General features: G+C 42.3%; 1 protein-coding gene across 2 annotated transcripts in view; it reads right to left on the reverse strand.

The window, feature by feature from the left end:
• Window positions 1–470: 470 nt before the first annotated feature.
• LOC147003726 (NACHT, LRR and PYD domains-containing protein 4C-like) overlaps window positions 471–27633 on the reverse strand; it is a 34626-nt gene continuing 7463 nt past the window's right edge. The window contains exons 3-9 of one of the 2 annotated variants that reach the window (XM_085841076.1): window positions 22928–23086; window positions 22371–22535; window positions 19114–19281; window positions 11097–11267; window positions 6093–6263; window positions 4177–4347; window positions 471–568 (exon numbers count right to left, since the gene is read on the reverse strand). In XM_085841076.1, the coding sequence (XP_085697202.1) occupies window positions 475–568; window positions 4177–4347; window positions 6093–6263; window positions 11097–11267; window positions 19114–19281; window positions 22371–22535; window positions 22928–23086 (1099 nt within the window). In that variant the 3' untranslated portion in view covers window positions 471–474. Of the gene's footprint in view, window positions 569–4176; window positions 4348–6092; window positions 6264–11096; window positions 11268–19113; window positions 19282–22366; window positions 22536–22927; window positions 23087–27633 lie in introns of those variants that run through there. The other variant, XM_085841077.1, reaches the window with a different exon arrangement.

Raw genomic sequence — 27633 nt, forward strand, 5'->3', positions numbered from 1 at the left:
TTTCCCCAACCTTTGTCCATTTCCCTAAACAACTTTGTGGGGCACCATTATTGCCTGGACCGACATTATAGGTCCAGTAATCCACCAACAGGCAAATCTCTTCTTAAGGGATTTCTAAAGATACTTTTATCTTTAAAAGTAAAGATACATTTAAAGACTTTATTGTATGCTTAGAATGTGTGGAAAAACTGTCATCATAAGGCAGTCATTTTACCATAACTGTCTTTGAATGGCCCGTTTGATTCTGTAGTGCAAACAAAAAGCTATATCTATCTTGCAAAACACATCTGAATGGGGGGTGAAGGTGGTGGGGGCAAAGAAACGGTATCTCACTGGAATGTTAGTGACCTGTGATTTTTGTATATAATGGGCCAAATTAAGGATCCTGCTCTCTTTCCTTTGGAGGTAGTTCGAGGTCAGAATACAGCCATGTTTCTCGCACCAGAACGTCCACCCTTGTTTTCTGCTTCTGCCTTACACACTGCTTAGGATGCTCAAGTATGGGTTTTTCTCTTCCTCAGCAATCAGGAACTCCTGGGTTTCCTTATCAAAGTCAGTAATTCGAAGTCTAGAATGATTAAAAAAAAAGCTTTAATTAACTTACTCTTCTTTTAAGATTTAATTTTCTAAAATTATTTATGTATGTGCACGTGCCTGTGTGAATCTCTGGGCAGCACATGTGTGCAGGTGTCTGTGGGAGTCAGAAGTCACTGGACCTGCTGAAGTAGGGTGAGAGCAGTTGGGAGCTGCCCTGTCAGATGATGCTGGGAACTGAGGCTGAGTCCTCTGCAAGAGCAGCAAATGCTTAACAGAGGAGCCATTTCTCCACACCGTCCCTTTTGCTCTCCGACATCCAGACTTTTCCATAAAAACTGATCTAGGGACTGGAGGGATGACTCAGTGGTTAAGAGTGGTGGCTGCTCTCGCAGAGGACCCAGGTTCAATTCCCCACACTGCAGTTCACAACCATCTGTAACTTAAGTTCCAGGGGCTCTGATACCAACTTCTAGCCTCTAAGCCAGAATATACATGCATGTAAAATACCCGTACATAAAATTTAAAAAAAATGAAATAAAATTATCTTAACTTGTTGGTCTGCCTATTAGCGTATGTGCATGCATGCCTGCCTGCCAGAGGTCAATGTCAGATGTCTTCAATTGTTTTCTACCTTATCTTTGTGAGACAGGGTCTCTCACTGAACCTGCCATTCATAGACTGGCTGGCCAGTGAGCTTCAGGGAGCCTCCTATCTCCACCCTTCTCCCTGACCCTAAGGCTACAGATATATGAGACCACAGTCAGGTTTACTAGGTGGACGGTGAAGATCTGACCTCAGGTCCTCAGACTTCTGCTGCAAGCTCTTTCTTTACCTGACCATCTCTGTGCTGTGAACTCTACACCCAAACTGAGGTTTATTTAAATTTAGTTTCAACATTCAGCATGGTGGTACTTCCAGTGCTTCCTACAAGTACCTTCTAAGCTTTTAGGGTTTTGCATAGAAGACTTGGAAAAGACTTGATTTTTTTTTTCAAGCTCCAACCAGTAATTGTTCTCATGAATATGCATACACTCACCCTCCTCCCTCCCTCCCTCCCTCTCTCTCTCTCATATATCCTGATTCCTGTCTATTTTCATTCTATGTGAATTACTTTTCTATTATTGTGATAAAACACCATGACCAACTTACAGAAGGAAAGATCTATTTGCCTAAAACCCCTACTGTTCCAGGGAGATAAAAGTCGATCACCATGGCGGCAGGGAAGGGTGGCTACAGGAGCAGGAAGCTGAGTGCCCACATACTGAACTACAAGCATGAAGCAGAGAAAGCTCTCTGGGTATGGTATGAGGCTGTCCCAGTGACATACTTTCTCAAGCAAGCTCACACCTCCAAACCCTACCGAAGTAACAATATCAACTGCAGACCACATATCCAAACATCTGAGCCAATAGGAGACATTCTCATTCAGACCATCATGTTACGTGTATTTTTATGTTTTAAGTAGGTTTGTCCTGTAGGAATGAAGCATGTACTAGGGCATATATTAATTGTAGTATATGTCTTTCTGAGACGTTCCATAGTGGAGTAAGAGGACATCATAGAAACTTACTTAGTTTCATAATATCTATCACATTATCTGACACCGATATAGTTTTGAATTTCTCATGTCAAAGAACAACTCTTACTTTGCAGATCAAATCAGAAATGGATTCCTTACTCCAGGGTGCAGGTAAACATGGCTGAATTGTAATCAGATGCGAAGCTGGGTGACTCCGTAAATGACAGATAACTCACCTCTTTCTGCTTTGCTATGCACCCACTCCCACTTGGTACCCTTCCAACCTCCAGCCAACACCAAGTAAGAAAGAAATCTTGCAGGCACTCAACACTCTGAGGGGGCAAGGTAACTGGCAAGAGTAAATCTTAGGAAGTGAGCCTGTGTCTTCCTTCCAGGAAAGAAGAGTTATAGACATTTTAACTCAGCATCTTGTAGGCATATTCACCCTGTCACCCATGAGTCACACACAGATGAGGGTAGCTATGAAAAGGGCTAGCACAAAAGTCTAAGTTTACTCAAAATAAATTTCTTTTTGGTAAACAAACTGAACAGTTTTTGAGTGTGAACTCTGTATATGCCATGTTGCAATGCCAAAAGGTTGGATACCTCTATAAGGTTTTACTTTCCTAGAAATGAGTACCTTAAGTAACTGCCTAAAATGACCCTGATCTTGAGGGCCGGGGGAGATGGTTCTCCCAGTGAAGTGTTTGCTACATGAGGAACTGAGGCTACTTCCCAACTCCTACATAACAAGCTGGAAAGACTGGAATAAGACTGTGGTCCAAGAACCAAGGAAGCACAAACTGACAGATTCCTAGCACTTGATGGTTAACCAGCCTTACAGAATTTGTTACTCTCAGGTGTCAGTGAGAGATCCCATCTCAAAAACAACTGAGGTGGATGGCATCTGATGACGGATGGCCATTAGAGGTTTTCTTCTGGTCTCCCATAAACACATGTGCACCTGAACTCACATATTTTCACAAAATCACCTTGATCTCATATGGGTTTGAAGACCACAGGGGGAAAAACAAACAATGGAGATAAATGCTGAAGATTATAAAAATAATAGTATATAATGTATCTCATACTTATAAAATATCTTATGCTTATATAAAGTACTCTAGATCACATATTTATATGATAATAGCATAAGATAAATCTTTATCTACAAGCAGACCACCCTAGCTCACGTAGTCTATCTTAAAGGTTCTCAGTGCTCTCACATTAGGCTCCAGGTGGGCAAAAATCAAATCGCCTAACATAAAGATGATATTATATTAAAATGTTGAAATGTTAAAAATGTTATCTCATATAATTAATGACTACTGTGTTGGAGAAAACAGTGAATGACTGGGCGTACTTTTGTACTGTAGATCCAAACAATCTTAAGTCAGGACTGTCTGCATAAATAAAGTTGTATTTACAACCGTATTTATGTATTAACCTTACAATAGTACCAAGTATTGCCAGTACATGGGCACTGACCAGTCCGAGGGCAAGGAAGGGCTTTATACTTAATCTAATACTCCTGTAACATCACCGAGAGAGAGAGAGAGAGAGAGAGAGAGAGAGAGAGAGAGAGAGAGAGAGAGAGAGAGAGAGAGAGAGAGAGAGAGAGAGAGAGAGAGGGAGAGAGGAGATAATAAGATGATAAGATATGCTTACTGGTGTAGCATTGGCAGGATTATTATTGCTGTGACCATCTTATTATTGAGTTACTTGCATTTTGGGTGTGTGTGTATAATTAGGCGGAGGCCAGAGGCCAACCTTAGGTATCATCCTTGATTTTTGAGATGGGGGTCCTCTCATTTGGCCTGGAATTCACCAATTTGACTAGACTGGCTGGCCAGTGAGTATTAAGGATTCTCCTTGTCTTTATCTCTCCATTACTGAGATTATAAATACAAACCCTATGCCTGGCTTTTTCCATGTAGTTTCTGGGGATCAAACTCTGGCCCCTTATACTTGTGTGGCAAGGACTCTACGGCCTGAGCCATGCCCCCAGCTCTGATTTCTATCTTAAATTATCATATCATTAGCAGCACATTTCAGATCTCAGTTTATCCTTTCTTATCCCTAAGGACTCTTCCTACCAAAGAGAACAGAGGCCAGCTCACCCAAGTACATGCAGGGTATGCTGTTGCTGTTTCAGAGCCTCAAACAGTACAACCAATCCACTGTGGTCCAAGGCGTTCTCCTGCAGGTTGATTCCCCACAGGGTCTTACAGTGGGTAAAAGCAGAAGCAAGGTCCTCACAGCAGGCACCAGTTAGTGCGCAGGCTTTCAATCTGCAACAAAAATGAATAGTTCTGTGTCAGGGTGAGAAGGCATGTGGGTGGGTGGGTGGTGACTCAGTCTAGATCTAGAGTGTGCTCACTCCATAGCCTCTGAGGACTATTGGCAGGTGCGATCACAATTGTTCATTCTCAGTATCCATGTCTGTGGTGAACTAATAGTTCCACTAATGGCCTGCTGTCCCAGCCCTTGAAGCTGGGATGAAATTGGACCTCACACTGTGTACTACAGTGAAACAGGGGACAAGGGTTGCTGAGCTCTGAGCCTACATCTCAAACACCTTGATACTTTTTGATTTGAGCCCTGGAGATTCATTCTGCTATGGACTAAAGTACAAGCTGTCAAAATTCATATGTTGAAGTCCCAGTCTCCAGTATCCTATGAGTATGGATTTTCAGACAGTCTCTAGAGAGGGAGTTAAATTAAAATGAAGACAGTAGGGTGGGAATCTAATCTTGTATAACTGTGAAGACTCAAGGAGAAGACAACCATGTTCAAGTCAATGAAAAATGCCTGGAACATAGTCCTTGTTTGGTGCTCTAAAGAAACCATCCCTGTTGATGCATAATGTCACTTCTAGCCTCTGCAACTGTGTTTAGTCAATAAATCCCTACTGTATGAGCCAGTCAATCTATTTTTGTCATGGCAGCCAAAGCAGTTGCCATACCAGTCCACTCAAATAAGTCAATGAGATGTGGTCTCATCACTCCTGTCATCTCCAGTGGACCTCCATTGCTGCATTCGTTCAACCATCTATGCATGCATCCAGTATCCATATATATTCCTTTCCAAGTAAGAGCTATATATCTATGCAGGCTCCCATCAATGAAGACAAGCATATATCTATACTTGCAACCATCAATCACTCAGCCACCAGTGCATAGATCCATCCAAACATCTATGGACTCACCCAACTAAATATGCATCCATCTGTGTAATAAACATCTACTCATTGCATGCAACCAATCATCCTCCCACCCATGCATCCGTCTACCCATATATCCATGCATCTCCCCACCCATCCATCTATACATCTATCCACACACCACCTCCTTTTCCTGCCTCCATTCCCAACAGTTAGGCTGCCCCCCCCCATTATATTTCCCTAGATGATCAATTCTGTAAGTATGCCTAGTCAAGATAAATCATACCTGGCTAGGCTAGCAATCAGCAAGCAGTAAAGATTTACTGCTTTCAGGCTTGAGGTTTTAGAGTGGCTTAACTACTGCTAACTGCCATGTTACCTACATTGCCTATGGAGTTTCAAAAAAAATTATTGATTTTCATTTTATGTTCACTGGGATTTTGCCTGTATGAATGTCTGTATGAGGGTGTCAGGTCCCCTGAAACTGGAGTCACAGACAGTTGTGAGATAACATATAGGTGCTGGGAATTGAACTTAGGTCCTCTGGAAGAGCATCTAGTGCTTTTAACTGGTGAGCCAGCACTCTAGCCCTATGGATTTTTTGTTCTTTTTAAAGAGTTATTATGTATACAGCATTCTGCCTGAATGTGTGCCTGCAGGCCAGAAGAGGGCACCAGATTTCATTATAGATGGTTGTGAGCCACCATGTGGTCACTGGGAATTGAACTCAGGACCTCTGGAAGAGCAGACAGTGCTCTTAATCTCTGAGTCATCTCTCCAGTCCCCCTATGGAGTTTTAATTTACGTTTCTGCACACTAATCACCCACTTTTGCCACCCTCGGAGACACAGCTATGACCATGGTGATGCCCACCCAATATTCTCTAAGTGGCAGTTGGGATGTTTTATAGCATCACACAGGAGCTTCACACCAGCGTCTTCTATTTTATTGTTTGAAACCTGTAGGTTCCTCAGGTTCTGGTTGTTCCTCAAGACTTCAGCCAGGTCCTGGCAACCACTAGTGGTGATTAGACAATATCTCACACTGTAAGAGAAAAATCACAATACTGTGGTTATTCCCTGATCTGAAAAGGAAGCATTTCACAAGACCCAGCGATGTCTGCAACAGCAGACAGCACTCAGAGATTCAGAAAATATCATGTTCTCAGGCTGGAGAGATGCTCAGTGGTTAAGAGCACTGGCTGCTCTTCCAGCGGTCCTGAGTTCTATTCCCAGCAACCATATGGTGCTCAAAACCATCTGTAATAGGATCAGATGCTCTCTCTTCTGATGTATCTGAAGACATCAACAGTGTATTCACATACATAAAATAAATAAATAAATCTTAAAAAAAAAAAGAAAAAGAGGATTCTGGTTGGCGCCAGCACTGGGACACCTTGGGCGCAGAATTGGCGGACATCCCCACAGTCCCCAGAGGACACTCCACACGATCTTAGGATCACTGGTGAGTAGAACACAACATATGTGCCAATCCAATTATGACAGGTCTGTGACAGCAGGAACAAGGACACCAGAGCCCTTCCTAACCAGAGGCTCCGGTTCCTTTTGATCAGTTCTGGTTTACCTTGGTTTCAAACAGACCAGACAGCCCCATGGTGCAGACCAGACAGCCCCATGGTGCTCAAAGGAGACATCACTTCCAGGCACTGTAACATGCCCAGGATCTTAGGACAACAGGATCCCAGGATAACAGGAGCTGGGTCACAGCAGTATTTCAGGGTCGCAGAGGAAGCTTGACTGCCAAAAACTCTGACACACCAAGAATATCAGGTTCAGAGGAGCCCACAATCAAAGGATCACAGAGAAAGCTGGACTCTGAGGGGTCCTGAATCAACTGGGATTATAGGTAGGACAGGCTCCAATCAGATATATTGAGGGCAGCAAGCACTTGAGATAATCAGATGGCAGGAGGCAAGGTTAAGAACAGAAGCAACAGAAACCAAGGTTACTTGGCATCATCAGAACCAAACTCTCCCACCATAGCAAGTCCTGGATACACCATCACACCAGAAAAGCAAGACATGGATCTAAAGTCACTTCTTATGATGATGATGGAGGATTTTAAGAAGGAAATACAGGAAAACACAGGTAAACAGCTAGAAGCCTTTAAAGAGGAAACACAAAAATCCCTTAGAGAGTGACAGGAAAACACTATCAACAGGTGGTGGAATTGAACAAAAGCCTCCAGGATCTAAAAATGGAAGTAGAAACAATAAAGAAAACCCAAAGGGAGACAACTTAGGAGATAGAAACCCTAGGAAAGAAATCAGGAACCAAAAATGTGAGCATCAGCAACAGAATAGAATAGATGGAAGAGAGAATCTCAGGTGCAGAAGATTCCATAGGGAACATAGACACACCAATCAAAGAAAATGCAAAATGCAAAAAGATCCTAAGTCAGAACATTCAGGAAATCCAGGACACAATGAGAAGACCAAACCTATGGATAATAGGAATAGATGAGAATAACTTAAAGGGCCAGCAAATAACTTCAACAAAATTATAGAAGAAAACTTCCCATACCTAAAGAAAGAGATGCTCATGAACACACAAGAATCCTACAGAACTCCAAATAGACTGGACCAGAAAAGAAATTCCTCCTGACACATAATAATCAGAATCAGGATCAGATTAATGACCTAAACAGTCCTATATCCCCTAAAAAAATCAGAAGCAGTCATTAATAGTCTCCCAACCAAAAAAAGGCCAGGACCAGATGAGTTTAGTGCAGAGTTCTATCAGACCTTCAAAGAAGATCTAATTCCAGTTCTTCTCAAACTATTCCACAAAATAGAATCAGAAGGTACTCTACCCAATTCATTCTAAGACGCCACAATTACTCTGATACCTAAACCACATAAAGACCCAACAAAGATAGAGAACTTCAGACCAATTACCCTTATGGATATCTATGCAAAAATCCTCAATAAAATTCTCACTAACCGAATCCAAGAACACATCAAAACTATCATCCATCCTGACCAAGTAGGTTTCATTCCAGGGATGCAAGGATTGTTTAATATATGGAAATCCATCAACGTAATCCACTATATAAACAAACTCAAAGGCAAAAACCACATGATCATCTGGTTAGATGCTGAGAAAGCATTTGACAAAATCCAACACCCCTTCATGATAAAAGTCTTGGAAAGATCAGGAATTCAAGACCCATACCTAAACATAATAAAAGCAATCTACAGCAAACCAGTAGCCAGCATCAAAGTAAATGGAGAGAAACTCGAAGCAATCTCACTAAAATCAGGGACTAGACAAGGCTGCCCACTTTCTCCCTACCTATTCAATATAGTACTTGAAGTCCTAGCCAGAGCAATTCGACAACAAAAGGAGATCAAGGGGATACAAGTTGCAAAACACAAGAAAATCAAGAAGGAAGACCAACGTTTGGATACTTTATTCCTCCTTAAAATAGGGAACAAAATATCCATGGAAGGAGTTACAGAGACAAAGTTTGGAGCAAGGATGAAAGGATGGACTACCCCACCCGGGGATCCATCCCATAATCAGCCACCAAACCCAGACACTACTGCATATGACAGCAAGCTTTTGCTGAAAGGACCCTGATACAGCAACCACATGATGGCTCACAACCATCTGTACAGCTATAGTATACTCATATACATAAAATAAATAAATCTTAAAAAAAAAGACTGCTGTGTGTTGTACTAGGAAACCAAAAGAAGCCTGTGAAGAACAGGCTATGTAAACCTGTAAGGAAATGTGCTTTAGCTTTGTCTTTAGTTTCTGCTCTAAGCAAATGGGGGTTGGGACTATTGATCTGGGATTCATAGAATTTATGTAAATTTAAGAATTTTTTTAATGATAATTCTTTTTTTTTTTTAAGATTTATTTATTTATATGTAAGTATACTGTAGCTGTCTTCAGACACTCCAGAAGAGGGAGTCAGATCTTGTTACGGATGATTGTGAGCCACCATGTGGTTGCTGGGATTTGAACTCCGGACCTTCGGAAGAACAGTCGGGTGTTCTTACCCACTGAGCCATCTCACCAGCCCTAATGATAATTCTTAACTTTTTTTGTTTGATTTTTGAGACAGGGTTTCTCTGTGTAGTCCTGGCTGTCCTGGAACTCACTTTGTAGACCAGGCTGGCCTGGAACTCAGAAATCCGCCTGCCTCTGCCTCCCAAGTGCTGGGATTAAAGGCATGTGCCACAAGTGCCCAGCAAATTTAAGAAATTTTGAAGATTATTAACAATGATCAAACCCTTGATGATGTAGCTTTAGTAAATAAAAGGCTGGGTTCAGGCTCTCTGGTCAGAAAGGAGAAGAAAGAATGATGAGAATCCCAGGGAACAGAGAGAGCACCTGAACTGACAGCTTGCAGCTACTACTGACCCCGAGTCACTAATGAATCCGCGCTGTTCCCATTCGTGCCTTTCTCAGAACCCTCCTTAGGCTGGAGCTGAACCTCAGCAGGGTTTTTGTAATTACCATATACTTTTTACTTTTGTTTTGTTTTTGAGGTAGGATCTCATTCTCACCCAGTTTGGGAAAAAAGAAGCCTATAAAACATGGAATCCATTTTGGGTTGACCAACTACTCCTGAGTATGGGGCATGCCCTGGAGTGTGGGCGATATACTCAGTGTCATTCCATTGGAGAAAACAGATTTTTCCTCTCCCAACAGATTTTTTTAAAATACAAATTCAGTATTTTTAGAGACCTCAGGTGGTTTATACTTTTAAACTACCTTTTCTTCTTTCTTTTTAGTGCTGGGGAATCATGGATACTTTTAATGTTTTCAAATATATATCCTTAATGATACTTTAGTGGGCTTTACAAAGCCATTATAAGAGGAAAAACACTATACAAGCATTTTAATTTTCTTCCTTACCCCTTTCTACATAGGACAAAAATGTTGGGACTCTGAGATTTCACAACAGATTAGGTAACAGTCCCACACATCTGGATTTCTCACCAAAAGCCATTTGATCATGGAATACTAGTCCACTTGGCATGATAAAAACAACTACCACGCTAAATCACTCAAATACCTCTTGCTTTTATAATTTGAAATCGAGAGATCTGTCGTTTATCTTCCCATTATTGTTACACTGCTGTTTATTTTTCCATGGTAGAATTTTCATGCAGAATAACTAATTCACACACACATTGCTGGGTTCCCTCTTCCTCATCTCTTTCTTTGGACACGGAATGTCTCCTACAGGCTCCTGTGTTTAAACACTTAGTCCCCAGATCGGGGCACTATTTTGGGAAGTTGGGAGACCTCTGGAACATTGGGGTCTAACAGGTAGACGTGGGCCAGTTGGTGTAGGCTTAAGGATTATATTCTAGACCCTGATTTTGGTTCCATACTCTGCTTCCTGATGCACAAAATTGAGAATAATTTTTATCCACTATGAGGCCACTTCATCATGCTTTTTCCCCAACAGAAGAGATGAGACCATTCCATACCATGACCTCGAATGATCCTGTCTCCCTTAAGTTGCTTCTGTCAGATATTTCATCACAGTCATGGTGATGAGAAATTCACTAATACACCCTTCTGTCTAGGATCTGGGCTCCAGTTTTCCATCTGTTGATATTTGTTCATCTTCTAGTGCCCATCCAAACTTCTTAACCATCCCTTCAGCTCTAGTCATAATTCCCCTCTTTCTCTCAGTCCCTTATGTCCATATTCTGAACAGCTTCCCACAACACACCAAAACCATGACACAGAGGCCAAGACACAGATCTATCTATCCTAAGGAAAGGGTCTTCAGGAGCCTGAGGTGAGTGACCCTACCTGGCATACACTCAGGCATATATATTAAAGATTCTTAAACAGAGCCTCCAAGGCCAAGCTCAAAGAATCCTACCTTAGTGACTTCAGGACACTGTCTGGGAGAGTGAGAGCCCCACAGAGAACCTTCAGCCCTTTATCCTTCAGGTCATTGGAGCTGATGTCTAGGTAGTTCAGTGTTTTGTTCCGCCTAAGAACTTCCGAAAGGTAGTCCCAACATTGCTCACTGAGGGAACAGTTGGCTAACCTATCTCAGGGAAAGAAAGGCATGTAAGGGGGGAAATATAACAGTTCTACAACTTTGTAAGTAGCAGTGACAAAATATTCAAGTAAGATGAAGAACTCCTGGCTTAGTGGAACATATTTCCCTTCATCTGATTTCACACTAGATCTAGCATTGAAACTGAGTAAATTCACTGACAGTGCTAATGTTTTGAAGAACTTACCTGAATCTAATCTGAATCCTTTATATTAGCAGTGTCTCAATGATACTTCTTATAGTGACATGGTTAGTGTAACATGGGCAACCATAGCAATGTTGTCTTGTATAATAAACAGTATGAAAATATATTTTAAAAACAATGTCTATGTGGTTTAGTTTCATTTCTGTTGTGAGAAAAATATCCTTATCAAAATCAATTTTGGCGGGGTGAGAGGCTCTAATTTAGCTCACTATTGCAGATTGCACTCTTTCATTGTGTGAAATCAAGGGGGCAGAAACTTCAAATAGCTGGCCACATCACATCTAGAGGCAAAGGTACAGAGAATCCATAGATGCATGGCTATATTTTCTATTCTTCAATAATCCAGGACTCAATCCCAGGGTAATGGTGCTGCCCACTGAGGGCTGGGTCTTCACAGACTAATTAGCATAATTAAGACAATCTCTTAGAGATATGCTCATGGGCCCACCTGGACACTCCTTTATTGATACTCACTTCTCAGGTGAGTATCATTGTTCCAGGGTGACAGCTAACACTATCCATCATAATATGAAATATATAGGAATACATGACATGAAAAATCACCATCATTGGCCCTATCCAAAACACCAAACCTCTCTCCCATGTTCTAAAGTCCTTAATTTTCTTCATTATTAGCCTACTCATTTATTCCATTCACAATTACAAGAGAGTTTCATTTAGTATGAGATGAAGTTTAGGGGTTCATGGGCATTATTCTCTGTGACTGTCCCATTCTGCATGACAAAACCAAGTTTCTGACACAAGTCTATGTGTCTGCTACAGGTACTTTAATCTAGTCAAACAGCTTTTAAAATTTAGTACAAGAAACCCTTGATATCTACGGGTAGCTGGGTTGAGTGTGGATGTGGGGTCAGAGTCGCTGTGGATGTAAAGCTCTGCAGGTACTCAAGAGCTCTATGTACAGTGGTTCAGCATGTGTCCAACCTGTCGATACTCTCCCATATACTAGTTCCAATTCCCTCCACATTTTTTTTTTTAGATATTTTCTTTATTTACATTTCAAATGTTATCCCCTTTCCTAGTTTCCCCTCTGAAGATCCCCTATCCCCTCCCCCTGTTCCCCAACCCACCCACTCCCATTCCTGGCCCTGGCACTCCCCTATATTGGGGCATAGAACCTTATCAGGAGCGAGGGCCTCTCCTCCCATTGATGACGGACTAGGCCATCCTCAGCTACATATGCAGCAAGAGCCATGAGTCCCACCATGTGTTTTCTTTGATTGATGCAGACCCATGGAGCTCTGGGGGTACTGGTTAGTTCATATTGATGTTCCTCCTATGGGTCTTCAGACCCATTCAGCTTCTTGGGTACTTTCTCTAGCTCCTTCATTGGGGACCTATGCTCTGTAAAATGGATGCCTGTGAGCATCCACTTCTGTATTTGCCAGGCAGTGGCAGAGCCTCACAAGAGACAGCTATATCAGGGTCCTTTCAGCAAAATCTTGCTGGTGTATGCAATGGTGTCAGCGTTTGGACTCGGATTATGGGATGGACCCCTGGTGAGGCAGTCTCTGGATGGATAGTCCATCCTTTCATCTCAGCTCCAAACTTGGTCTCTGTAACTCCTTCCATGGGTGTTTTGTTCCCAATTCTAAGAAATGACGAAGAGTCCACACTTTGGTCTTCCTTCTTCTTGAGTTTCATGTGTTTTGCAAATTGTATATATCCCCTTGATCTCCTTTTGTTGTTGAATTGCTCTGGCTAGGACTTCAAGTACTGTATTGAATAGGTAGGGAGAAAGTGGGCAGCCTTGTCTAGTCCCTGATTTTAGTGAGATTGCTTTGAGTTTCTCTCCAGTTACTTTGATGTTGGGTACTGGTTTGCTGTAGATTGCTTTTATTATGTTTAGGTATGGGCCTTGAATTCCTGATCTTTCCAAGACTTTTATCATGAACAGGTATTGGATTTTGTCAAATGCTTTCTCAGCATCTAACGAGATGATCATGTGGTTTTTGTCTTTGAGTTTGTTTACACAGTGGATTATGTTGATGGATTTCCATATATTCAACCATCCTTGCATCCCTAGAATGAAGCCTCGTTGGTCATGATGGATGATTGTTTTGAGGTGTTCTTGGGTTCACTTAGCAAGAATTTTATTGAGTACTTTTGCATTGATATTCATAAGGGTAATTGTTCAGAAGTTCTCTATCTCTGTTGGGTCTTTATGTGATTTAGGTATCAGAGTAATTGTGGCTTCGTAGAAGGTAGAATACCTTCTGATTCTATTTTGTGGAATAGTTTGAGAAGAACTGGAATTAGGTCTTCTTTGAAGGTCTGTTAGAACTTTGCACTAAACCCATCTTGTCCTGGGCTTTTTTTTTTTTTTGGTTGGGAGACTATTAATGACTGCTTATGATTTTTTTAGGGGATATAGGACTGTTTAGGCCATTAATCTGATTCTGATTTAACTTTGGTGGCAGGTATCTGACTAGAAATTTGTCCATTTCATCCAGGTTTTCCAGTTTTGTTGAGTATAGCATTTTGTAGAAGGATCTGATGGTATTTTGGATTTCCTCAGGATCTGATGTTATGTCTCCCTTTTAATTTCTGATTTTGTTAATTAGGATGCTGTCCCTGTGCCCTGTAGTGAGTCTGGCTAGGGTTTATCTATCTTGCTGATTTTCTCTAAGAACTAGCTCCTGGTTTGGTTGATTCTGTGAATAGTTTGTTTTGTTTCCACTTGGTTGATTTCACCCCTGAGTTTGATTATTTCCTGCTGGCTACTCCTCTTGGGTGAATTTGCTTCCTTTTGTTCTAGAGCTTTTAGGTGTGCTGTCAAGCTGCTAGTGTATGCTCTCTCTAGTTTCTTTATGGAGGCACTCAGAGCTATGAGTCTCCCTCTTAGAAATGCTTTCATTGTGTCCCATAAGTTTGGGTATGTTGTGGCTTAGTTTTCATTAAACTCTAAAAAGTCTTTAATTTCTATCTTTATTTCTTCCTTGACCAAGGTATCATTGAGAAGAGTGTTGTTCAGTTTCCATGTGAATGTTGGCTTTCTATTATTTATGTTGTTATTGAAGATCAGCCTTAGTCCATGGTGATCTGATAGAATGCATGGGATAATTTCAATATTTTTGTATCCATTGATGCCTGTTTTGTGACCTATTATATGGTCAATTTTGGAGAAAGTACCATGAAGTCCTGAGAAGAAGGTATATCCTTTTGTTTTAGGATAAAATGTTCTGTAGATATCTGTTAAATCCATTTGTTTCAAAACTTCTGTTAGTTTCACTGTCTCTGTTTAGTTTCTGTTTCCAGGATCTGTCCATTGATGAGAATGGGGTGTTGAAGTCTCCCCCTTTATTGTGTGAGGTGCAATGTGTGCTTTGAGCTTTACTAAAGTTTCTTTAATGAATGTGGCTGCCCTTGCATTTGGAGCATAGATATTCAGAATTGAGAGTTCATCTTGGAAGATTTTACCTTTGATGAGTGTGAAGTGCCCCTCCTTGTCTTTTTTGATAACTTTGGGTTGGAAGTTGATTTTAATCAATATTAGTATGGCTACTCCAGCCTGGTTTTTTCAGACCGTTTGCTTGGGAAATTGTTTTCCAGCCTTTCACTCTGAGGTAGTGTCTGTCTTTTTTCCAGAGATGGGCTTCCTGTAAGCAGGAAATTGTTGGGTCCTGTTTGTGTAGCCAGTCTGTTAGTCTATGTCTTTTTATTGGGGAATTGAGTCCATTGATAATAAGATACATTAAAGAAAAGTAATTGTTGCTTCCTGTTATTTTTGTTGTTAGAGTTGGGATTCTGTTCTCGTGGCTATCTTCTTTTTTTAAAATTAGGTATTTATTTCATTTACATTTCCAATGCTATCCCAAAAGTCCCCCCCCCCCCCACGCTCTCCCACCCACCCACTCCCACTTCTTGGCCCTGGCGTTCCCCTGTACTGAGGCATATAAAGTTTGCATGACCAATGGGCCTTTCTTTCCACTGATGGATGACTAGGCCATCTTCTGATACATATGCAGCTAGAGACACGAGCTCCGGGGGGGGGGGGGAGTACTGGTTAGTTCATATTGCTGTTCCACCTATAGGGTTGCAGATTCCTCTAGCTCCTTGGTTACTTTCTCTAGCTCCTCCATTGGGGGCCCTGTGATCCATCCAATAGCTAAGTGTGAGCATCCACTTCTGTGTTTGCTAGGCCCCGGCACAGTCTCACAAGAGACAGCTATATCTGGGTCCTTTCAGCAAAATCTTGCTAGTGTATGCAATTGTGTCAGCGTTTGGAAGCTGATTATGGGATGGATCCCCAGATATGGCAGTTTCTAGCTGGTCCATCCTTTCGTCTCAGCTCCAAACTTTGTCTCTGTAACTCCTTCCATGGGTGTTTTGTTTCCAATTCTAAGAAGGGGCAGAGTGTCCACACTTTGGTCTTCGTTCTTCTTGAGTTTCCTGTGTTTAACCCCATTAAAAATGGGGCTCAGAGCTAAACAAAGAATTCTCACCTGGCTGAGAAGTACCTGAAAAAATGTTCAACATCCTTAATCATCAGGGAAATGCAAATCAAAACAACCCTGAGATTCCATCTCACACCAGTCAGAATGGCTAAGATCAAAAATTCAGTTGACAGCAGATGCTGGTGAGGATGTGGAGAAAGAGGAACACTCCTCCATTGTTGGTGGGATTGCAAGCTTGTACAACCACTCTGGAAATAAGTCTGGTGGTTCCTCAGAAAATTGGACATAGTACTCCTGGGCATATATCCAGAAGATGTTCTAAGTGGTAATAAGGACACATGCTCTACTATGTTCATAGCAGCTTTATTTATAATAGCCAGAAGCTGGAAAGAACCTGCCCCTCAACAGAGGAATGGATACAGAAAATGTGGTACATTTACACAATGGAGTAATACTCAGCTATTCCAAAGAATGAATTTATGAAACTCCTAGGCAAATGGATGTACATGGAGGGCATCATCCTGAGTGAGGTAACCCAATCACAAAAGAACTCACATGACATGTACTCACTGATAAGTGAATATTAGTCCAGAAACTTAGAATACCCAAGATATACAGTACAATTTGTGGCTATCTTCTTTTAGGTTTGTTTAAAGATTACTTTCTTGCTTTTTCTAGGGCATAGTTTCTGTCCTTGTATTGGTGTTTTCCCGTTATTATCCTTTGAAGGGCTGAATTTGTGGAAAGATAATTTGTGAATTTGGTTTTGCCATGGAATACTTTGGTTTCTCCATCTATGGTAATTGAGAATTTTGCTGGGTATAGTAGCCTGGGCTGGCATTTGTGTTCTCTTAGTGTCTGTATAACATCATCCAGGATCTTCTGGATTTCATAGTCTTTGGTGAGAAGTCTGGTGTAATTCTAACAGGCCTGCCTTTATATGTTATTTGACCTTTTTTCCTTACTGTTCTTAATATTCTGTCTTTATTTTGTGCATTGTTGTCCTGATTATTATGTGTCAGGAAGAATTTCTTTTCTGGTCTAGTCTATTTGGAGTTCTGTAGGCTTCTTGTATGTATATGGGCATCTCTTTCTTTAGGTATGGGAAGTTTTCTTCTGTAATTTTGTTGAAGTTATTTGCTGGCCCTTTAAGTCATTCTTATCTATTCCTATTATCCGTAGGTTTGGTCTTTTCATTGTGTCCTGGATTTCTTGGATGTTTCGAGTTAGGATCTTTTGCATTTTGCATTTTCTTTGATAGTGTATCCATGTTTCCTATGGAATCTTCTGCACCTGAGCTTCTCTCTTCCATCTCTTGTATTCTGTTGCCGATGCTCCCATCTATGGTTCCTGATTTCTTTCCTAGGGATTCTATCTCCTGAGTTGTCTCCCTTTCGGTTTTATTTCTTCTACTTCCTTTTTTAGATCCTGGATGGTTTTGTTTAATTCCACCACCTGTTTGATAGTGTTTTCCTATAACTCTCTGAGGGATTTTTGTGTTTCCTCTTTAAATGCTTCTAGCTGTTTAACTGTGTTTTCCTGTATTTCCTTCTTAAAGTCCTCCATCATTATCATGAGGAGTGATTTTAGATCTATGTCTTGCTTTTCTGTTGTGATGGTGTATCCAGGACTTGCTATGGTGGGAGAATTTGGACGATGCCAAGTAACCTTGGTTTCTGTTGCTTCTGCTTTTATGCTTGCCTCCTGCCATCTGATTATCTCAAGTTCTTGCTGCCTTCAATATATCTGATTGCAGCCTGTCCTTCCTATAATCCCAGTTGATTCAGGACTCCTCAGAGTCCAGCTTTCTCTGTGATCCTTTGATTGTGGGCTCCTGTGAACCTGATATTCTGGGTGTGTCAGAGTTCTTGGCAGTCAAGCTTCCTGTGAGATCCTGAAATACTGGTGTGACCCAGCTCCTGTTATCCTGGGATCCTGTTGTCCTAAGATCCTGGGCATGTTACAGTGCCTAGAAGTGATGTCTCCTTTGAGGATTTTGGAGCTCTCTGGTCTGTTCGAAATCAAGGTATACCAGAACTGATCAAGAGGAACCCAAGCCTTTGTTTAGAATGGGCTCTGGTGTCTTTTTTCATGCTGTCACAGGCCTGTCACAATTGGATTGGAACAGATGTTGTGTTCCACTCACCAGTGATCCTAAGATCGTGTGGAGAGACCTCTGTGGACTGTGGGGGTGTCTGCTGATCCTGCACCCAAGGTGTCCTGGTTCTGGTGCCGACTGGAAGGGCTTATTTTTAATTACGAGTATCTGTGTTGTGCTGTATGTGTTCTGTCCATGTGAGAGAGGGTGGCTGTGAAGGCCAGAAGAGGATGTTTGAGTTCTCAGACCTAGAGCTACAAGTGGATGTTAAGTTGCCTAACACAGGTGCTAGGAAACAAATGGGTCCTTTGGAAGAGCAAAGTGTGTGTTCTTAACCACCGAGCCATCTCTCCAGCCCACTGTGCTTGTTTATGTTTCTTAGGTTTATGCTTTGAAGCTTCTGCTATGGGACTGCATCATTGGGAAGATATTATAACTAATTAATTTGTCTGTGCGGTGTCTGAGAGAATGCCATGGTTCCTGGACAGGATTCCTATAGATGGCCTTCCTCCAGTCAGCAGCTCAACACAGAAACTGTGACAACTCAAGGAAAGAAAGAATGCCCAAGCACCCTTTAGCTACATTCTAAGCCCAAGGAATAAGAGACTAGGTAACTGTCCTATCCCATTATGGATGCAAACAATACCCTCATATTATCCCAGTGAAGAGACACAGGCACCCCTTTACCACAGGAAACACTCTGTCCGTTGCTGTTTTGGAAGAAATAGTCCAGTTGGCTGAGATTAGTCTCTAGTCTGTTTTCTACCTATCTCTCTATGTTGCCTTGGAGATCTAACAGTGTGCATGTTGCATGTGTGCTCCTGTGTGTATAGGCTGATGCTAATGCTGGTGTCTTCCTCAGTTGCTCTCTGCCTTGTTCTGAGCCTGCGATTCACCAATATGGCTGATCCCTGAGCTCTAACACCCACCTAATCTTCACTCCTCAGCACTGGTATTACAGACATCATTTTTTGCTGATATCAGCATAGAAAGTACTCCCACCCACTGAGCCATTTCCCCAGACATACAACTGGCAGATTTTAGTAAGCAGAGTCTATATTCAAACTACTTCCACTGTCCCTACAGTGCACCCCACCTCCCAAGGCCACTTACACCAAGTTCTTCAGAATGCAGTCTGGGTGGCACAAAGCCTTGGACAGAGAGGATATCCCTTTGTCCAAGTTGTTAGATGACAAATTAAGATGTTTCAACATCTTGCTGCTGATCAGGACGGAGGCAAAGACCTTGCAGTCATCTGGTGAAAGGTTACAGGCTGCTACCCTGCAGGAAAAAGATAACGTCATACTGCTATTTCCTCTGCTATCCCCATGAAGGTTTGGGACTTCACAGAATTCTTTATTTTAAAAAAAGATTTACTCAATTACAAAAGAACACACATGATATGCACTCACTGATAAGTGGATATTAGCCCAGAAACTTAGAATATCCAAGATACAATTTGCAAAACACAAGAAAAACAAGAAGAAGAAAGACCAACGTTTTTTGAATACTTTATTCCTCCTTAGAATAGGGAATAAAATACCCATGGAAGGAGTTACAGAGACAAAGTTTGAAGCTAAGATGAAAGGATGGACTTTCCAGAGACTACCCCATCTGGGGATCCATCCCATAATCAGCCACCAAACCCAGACCCTACTACATATGCCAGCAAGATTTTGCTGAAAGGACCCTGATATAGCTGTCTCTTGTGAGGCTATGCCAGTACTTGGCAAACACAGAAGTGGATGCTCACAGTCAGCTATTGGATGGAACACAGGGCCCCCAATGGAGGAGCTAGAGAAAGTACCCAAGGTCTGCAACCCTATAGGTGGAACAACAATATGAACGAACCAGTACCCCCAGAGCTTGTGCCTCTAGCTGCATATGTAGCAGCAGATGGCCTAGTCAGCCATCATTGGGAAGAGAAGCCCCTTGGTCTTGCAAACTTTATATGCCTCAGTACAGGGGAATGTCAGGGCCAAGAAGTGGGAGTGGGTGGGTAGGGGAGCAGGGAGGTGGGAGGGTACTGGGAACTTTTGGGATAGCATTGGGATAGACTATTGTTTATCTCTACAATTCCCTACAGCTGTTACTATGAGGGAAAGAGAAGGAAGGAACTCACAGGTGGAGAGAATGCTCTACTCTGCCTGGACCTCTCAGTGGGGAACTCCAGCAGAGCTGTGTCAAGGCCTCCCCAGTCATTTCTGCTGGATGAGCCCAAGCACCTGTCTTGTTCATGTTATTTGCAGGCAATATCTATCTGCTGCAATTAGTTCTTTTATGTGGTGGCACAAAACAGACACCCTGCTCCTTCCCCCAGGACAGGAGCTGAAGAGTTTCCTCTGGCTGCTTCAGTGAGGTGCCCCCAGTCAGCTTTAGCTGGATTCATGCACTCTCCTATATGATGTCATCTTTAGTTTTCTCTCTCACTGGGCTATCCTAGTCTCCTATGATGATGTGTCAGATCTGGTAATAATTTGCTAGCTATCTGTGCCTTCTTTCTTCTACTTGCTACTTAATCTTTTTTAGTTTTTCTTGCTATATAACTCAATCATTCAAAACCCAAGCGTGGCTATCTTAGAACCATACAGAATACCAGTATCCATGGCAGAAAAATAGGATAAAGTGCACATATCAAGAACTGTAGGGCTGGAGATGGCTCAGTGGTTAAAAGCACTGACTCTTCTTCCACAGGTCCTGAGTTCAAATCCCAGCAAACACATGGTGGCTCACAACCATCTGTAATGAAAATCAATGCCCTTTTCTGGTGTGTCTGAAGACAGCTACAGTGTACTCATGTAAATAAAATAAATAAATCTTAAAAAAATAACTGTAGTCCTCCACATTCATCCCCACCTTCCTTTTCTGTCACTAGCCACAAACCAGGAACCATTATCCTTGCCTCTAAGTCCTAACTATCTTTGAACTTTTCTTGTGAAGTTTGCATACATATGTTTATAAATGACATCTGTTTGGATCAAATTCATGCCACCAACAATATCTGAGCTCCATCTAGATATGACCAATACCTACGGGATTTTCACCTGGCTTACTGTCAGTCAGAATTTCAACTTTTCAGGTATGAACACCGGCCATGAACACCTGTTTAGGAAGCACATCGAGTCATGTAACATAGATAGAACATGTGCTCAGCATAGATAGAACACGTGTTTAGCATAGATAGAACATGTGCTCAGCATAGATAGAACACGTGCTCAGCATAGATAGAACACGTGTTTAGCATAGATAGAACACATGCTTAGCATAGATAGAACATATGCTTAGCAGAAGAGTGCTGAGTTCTACTCTGTCAGAAGCTATGCAATCTGTACAGGGGCAATGCTTTCCAAAGTGTATATACCCATGTAGAAATTAACTCTCACATTCCACAATCAGATCAATTTTTAAAAAATTTACTCATTTTTAAACTTCACATCTGAGTGTTTTGCCTGCATGTGTCCATGTACCAGATGCCTGCAGATGTCAGAAGGTATAAGATCCTGTAGAATTAGAGTTACAGATGGTAGTGAACCACCACATGGGTGCCAAGGATTGAACTTGGGTCTCTGGAAGAGCAACAATAGCTCCCAATAACTCACCGTTTTACATTATTATAAATTACATTAATTTATTTATTTGCATGTGTGTGTATGACCAAGCACACATGCTACAGCATGCAAAAAGGGCATGTGAGAGAATGTCAAACGAAAGAAACAACTTGTAGAAGTTGGTTCTTTCCTTTCCTTTCTCCATGTGGGTCCTGGGATAGAACTCAGGTTGTAGGGTTGGTAACAAGTGCCTTAATTCACTGATCCATCTCATTGACCAGTGGTGATCAGTTCTTAAAGTGAGGAAGTCTACACATGAATAACAGAAAAATAGGACATAAGTGCACAAGTTAAAAACTGTAGTCCTGAGATGGTTTTAATGTCAATGTGACACAATCTAAAATCACCTAAAAAGGGAGTCTCAATGAAGGGTTCTCCAGATGGGGAAGACCTGTGGCCATGTTTTTGGGTGATTTCTTGATGAAGTTAACTGAGGTGGTAAAACCCATCCACTGTGGGTGGCACCAATCTTTAGGAAGCAGGATCCTGGCCTGTATAGGAGTGGAGGAAGTCAGTTGATCACTAGCATGTGTGCATTAATCCACTCTTGATCGTGCATGAGATGTGACTATGCTTCCAGATTGTTGCTACCCTGGCTTCCCACAGCAATGGCTTATAAGCTGAAACCCAGTAACCTTTTCTTCTTCTTCTTCTTCTTCTCTATCATTGCTTAGGTCAGGGCATTTTGTCACAGCAAGTGGATCAAAACTAAGATGCCTCTTTTAAGGGGAGTCAGTGAGCTAGGAGAACACACAGACTTACATCAGCTTTTCTATGTTGCACTCTGCCTGGCTCAAGACATCACACAAAAGTTTCACATCACCGTGGGACAGGAATGTGAGGTTGAGGTCCAAGTGCTGCAACCACTGGTTCTGAATCAACTCAAAGAACAGATGGTTATCACATAGGAAGGTCACATTATTTACCCTGTAGAACAAAGAGAGGGATCCATTAGTTTCCACTAAGCTCTCATCTTTGGCAAGAGCCTATATCCCATAATGACAGCATCACTCTAATTTTGTAACCCAGTGACACAGCTCACTAGGTTATTTTTCTCTTCTATGTGGAATTCTGAGAAAAGTTTGTAGGCAAGGTTGGCTGTCACATGAAGAAGCCCTGCATACACTTTCATCATTGTAAAATTCATGGGACATCCCTCAATGAAGAATGATCAGCCACACAAGTTAGTGGTACCAAGCCAGTTGAGATTCTACTTCGAACTGTATAAGCCTTCATTTATGCAGTTAGCTGAGAGATGGTGGGAAGGCAAGTCCATTACTTCCATGATATGACCACATCAAAGTTGAACTCTAACTTACACAAGTGCTTTAAGGGTGCAGCTGGGGTACTTCAGATGACTATATAACATCAAAGAGGCTGTTTCATTGAGAATAGTGTTTTTCACTTGGAGTACGTAGATGTCCTTACTGCTTATGAGCACAGAGCACATATGATGCCAACACATGAGTAGCTTTTCCCTGTAACAGAGGACAAAGAAATACATTCCACTGTTAGAAAAGTTAATTCAAGGCACTAGGGAGATGGCTCAGTGGTTAAGAGCATTTCTTGTTCTCACAGAGGACCCAAGTTCAGATTCTAGCACCAACATGGTGGCTTACAACTACCCTAACTCCAATGCCAGGGTTATCTGACACACTCTCTGGCCACCATGGGTGCTGTATGCACACATGTAGGCAAAACATTTGTACACATAAAATAAACAAATCATAAAACCTGCCAGCACTTTTGGTTCTACTCATTTACAAAAAGTTAAGTCAAGCCATTCACAGCACATAAATGTGGCAAACTGACTCCCGAACAGGTTAAGGGTAGCCAGCTAAGGTCATTTCATGTCTGCAGTTCTTAGCCAGACATGTGGCAAGGTCTGTGGGATTCTGATGTTATAGCTTGAGGGTAGAGATGCAGTTAATGTCTATTGGGAAATGGCCAGAGAATTCTGAGAATCCTACACACTGGGGACCAGGCTTGTTTGGGGCTATCACCTATCCTCCCAACTCCCACAACAGGGTAAGATAATGCATCTAACTTTAAGGAATAATATAGAGAGGAGGAGACTGCACACGAACACAGTGGTGACATAGAGTTGACCAACACAACCCTATACGTGTCTGCATGCAATCTATCCTGAAGGCCCTTGAGAGTAGGGCATATTCCTGGTTATTCTCACACATAAGATCACATTTTAAACTGCCTGGCACATCAGTAGAAGAAAATGAGAGGACTGATGCCCTGATTATGGCTGTAGACGTGGAATTGCTAGAATAAGACAGAATGTTACACCAGCAATTTCACCTTTCTCCTCAGAATTTACATAAGCCCTTGCTCGAATTGCCTATCTCCCAATGTAAACATCTTGCAAGGTTCTGTGCAACTTGTGCACCTCTTCTACCACTGGGTCCCCTTGGCAGATCAGGACTTAACCCTAGAGGTCTACTCCCCAGTGCAACCTGGCAAATGGGTGTCACTCATTATCCAGCCTTTGGTAATCTCAGGTATGTACATATTGTGGTAGATACTTGCTCAGCCTTTGTAGATGCTGTGGCCATGGCAGGTGAAAAGGCCTCTCATGTTATTAAGGCCATGAAATCAACAATGCTGGTAATGGGAGCACCTTGGGCACTCAAGACTGACAATGACCTGCTTACTCATCTCAGCAGTTCAGCATCTTCCTATCCTCATGGAGGATCAGTCACTCCTTTGGGATACCCTATAATCCTCAAGGCCAGGCAAGCACAGAAAGAGCAAATCGTTCCTTGAAGGGAACATTTGCTAGGGCTACCTCCTCAGAATCCAAAAGAGATCCGCACCTAGCCTTGGTGGAGTTCCTGTTCCACGTGAACTTTCTCTCCTTAGATGAGAAAGGGATGAGTCCTGCTTGCTTACAAACATTGTGCATTTTTGCTGCCGAGGGATGCTCCCCTCCCATTAGTTAGATGGAGGGACCCAATAACCTGTCAATGGCAACTGTCCGCTCCACTTCTGACAAGGGGGCAAGGTTATGCTTGTGTTTTTCCCCAGGATGCAACTGTGCTAATATGGGTACCCTCAAGAGATGTTGGCCTGGCTATGGACAAGGGATCAATGAAGGAGCCAGAAGATGACCAGGATATGGAGATATAATGTGCATACTGTGTTTATTAGTTTTTCTTCAGCCTGGGAGGGCCAATGAGTTTTGGGTTTTGGTGCTCTGCCCTTCATTCTTTTTGTCTGTGGCAGTTAACTCCCCAGCTTACCCTTGTTCTTTTCTCTTCCAATGTGAATTTGGGTTTGTCTTTCATGGACTTAGTCACTACTACACAACAATTAGAAGGCACTAGGTCCACGGAGGAAATTCTCTGCTTTATTACCAATGTCTCCTCTGTCAGCTCTTGTATCCAACTATACAATATGACCATGGGGGACTTTCATGGTGATCTAACCCATGGTACCATGTTAGGCATGAAAGTTCACGTTCCCCTTACAGATTACAAATCCCCAAAGGATCCCCCAAGCATATCATGTCCACCCCGGCCTCATTGTCCAAGGGTCTCTCAAATGGCCACTTTCATGGGACTTCTGATTCCTTGGGAGCACTGCCAGCCTGTACTAGGTATAAAATTTTCTGGGGACTACCCGATATTGTCATCTAACCTCACACTTGGCATGTGGAGGTTTACCTTGCATGATGCTTCCAATATTACTCCCTATGTTTAACAGGGTTCCCATTAGATTCCGATATGACCCCACTGTGAGCAGTTGGAATTTGGGTGGTCCCTCTAATTGTCTTGATTTATGACCCTTTTCTCTCCTAAAGGGTGGCTGTCTCTTTAATGGGGCAATATTAAGAGGCTGTTTGACTCCCTTGTGGATAGCCACTTCTGTTATGATGGGAGGAATTGTCATACTAATAATTATTTTATTTAAGTGTCTCTCACAGCTTATCTCCAGGCAGCATTCCATAAATGAGGCATCCCTGCAGGTGCTGATGGCTCTCAAAAATCCTGATTGTGGCCCTCCCAAGGAAGTGATCAAAGCATGGATGGCAGAGATCCGTGAGACCACCATATAGGCTTTTCCTCATCTCCCCCTTGTGTGACATGCCTCCTGAGTGATATCTCTTTGAGGGCTGGTAGTCAATAACAGGTAAGATCCTGGAAGACAGGACAACCTGAGACAGGTACAGTCCAGTATCCTGGGAATCCTCTGAGGTGGGGTCAACAATGTCGAGGCAATGGCACCCCAGCTCCCACTAGGCTGTCAAAATCTACAAACAAAAGGGTGGATATGGTGGATATATAGCAGGAACTGTAGGGAACTATCAACATTGGGGGCCATGCAGCTGCAAAAGCATCTCCTGCAGGAGGACCAAATTGAGGACTGTCTGAGAGAGCAAGGATTGCTGGTGCAAGCAGTGCCAGCCAGACGGGAATTGCTGTTTAGAACAGATACTTGGGACCAATGGGGGCTTGGGTGGAGGGTATTAAAGGAGCTTGCAGCAGTGATCAGATGAGCTTGCTGCAGCATTTCTCACCTGCTCCCAGAGTCTGTGTCAGCGACTCTGTGCCAACTCGCCCAAAACCCCCAAGAGCAGGTAGGGTCGGGCAGAGAGCTTGTCTAGGGTACAGGCAACAAACACAGAGTGCTTGGCAGTGTTGAACTTGAAAAATCCTGCCTTACAGTTAACCTTGGTAGTTTTAGAATGAAACATGAGGCAGGGTTCCAGAGTCCCTGAGTCAAACCTGAGCAAGGATCTCCTGGCTCAAGCTTCAGATACCACTGTTTACTCAGTATGTATCTCAGATAATATATGTGACCTCTCTGCCTACTTTCCTCGGGTCTAGCAGAATAATCAAATTTGCCTTGTCACATTTCTTACTGTGCTTGCGTGCCATATCACATGTGTGCAGGTCAAAGGACAGCTTGCAGGAATCAGTTTTCCTACTCTGTGGTCTAAGGAATTGAACTTAGGTCATCAGAGGTGAGGCACCTTTTATCTGCTGAGCCATCTTGGCAGCTCACCTTACATGTTTCTGAGTATGAAATGAGTCAATTTAGTACATGTTTGTGTGTGTATATGTTTGTGAATACATGCACATGTGTATGTGTGTGCATGTATGTGCCCGCATATGGAAGCCATGACTCTACCTCTTTAGTGCTGGGATTGTAGGTGCATGCTGCTAGGCACAGCGTTTTTAAAATAAAATAAATGTGGATCCAGGGGATGAAACTGAAGTTCTCATACTTGTGCAGCAACAGAGCCATCCCCATATTCCCCACAACACTTAAATGTTTACAAGGCAGTTTGCAACTAGGTCGAGAGAGAGTCTGAGTGGGATGCTCATTACCTCATTACGGCAGAAACACACACAGGACACAGACCACCCTACTTCATGCTCACAGTATGGTGGGCTATCATCATTGCTGCTTTGATAACAATACCACTATAACTAAGAAAAGGAAAGTCTTAAGGATAGATTCCAGGGCTCCTAAAACAGTCAACTTAGTGTATTCTATTGCTGTAGAAAGATCACAAGTTCAAGGCCAGCTTTGATTACAGAATGAATGGAAGGTTAAACCATGTCTCAAAAAATGAACTGGGACTACAATTCCTGCTAAAGTGCTAGCCTAGTATATATGATGACATGGGCTCTATTCTCAGGATGGAAAAAATGTGTCAAGAGATCATAAACTATACACATGTATTTTTGTTGTTTGTTTGCTTGTGGGTTTTGTTTTTGGAGACAGAATCTCACTCTTTAGACCAGATGCACCTGGAACCCACTTTGTATGTAGCCCAGACTAGTTTAAAATGCTCAGAGAACTTCTTGCCTCAGTTCCCTGAGCGCTGCGGTAACAAGCATGAGACCCCCACTTCCCTGGCTCAGTTTAATTAATATTTTGTACTCCTTATGTACACTGTGTTATGTATTGTAGGCCTGTCCTGCACTTACTATATATAAGCAATGATGACCCTGAGTTTCTGACCTGGCTCCACTATCTGAGAACTTGGATTACAGACATGCAC

The sequence above is a fragment of the Mus caroli genome, unplaced genomic scaffold, assembly GCF_978045245.1.
Source record: "Mus caroli unplaced genomic scaffold, Mus_caroli_1 scaffold_8, whole genome shotgun sequence".
NCBI lineage: Eukaryota > Metazoa > Chordata > Mammalia > Rodentia > Muridae > Mus > Mus caroli.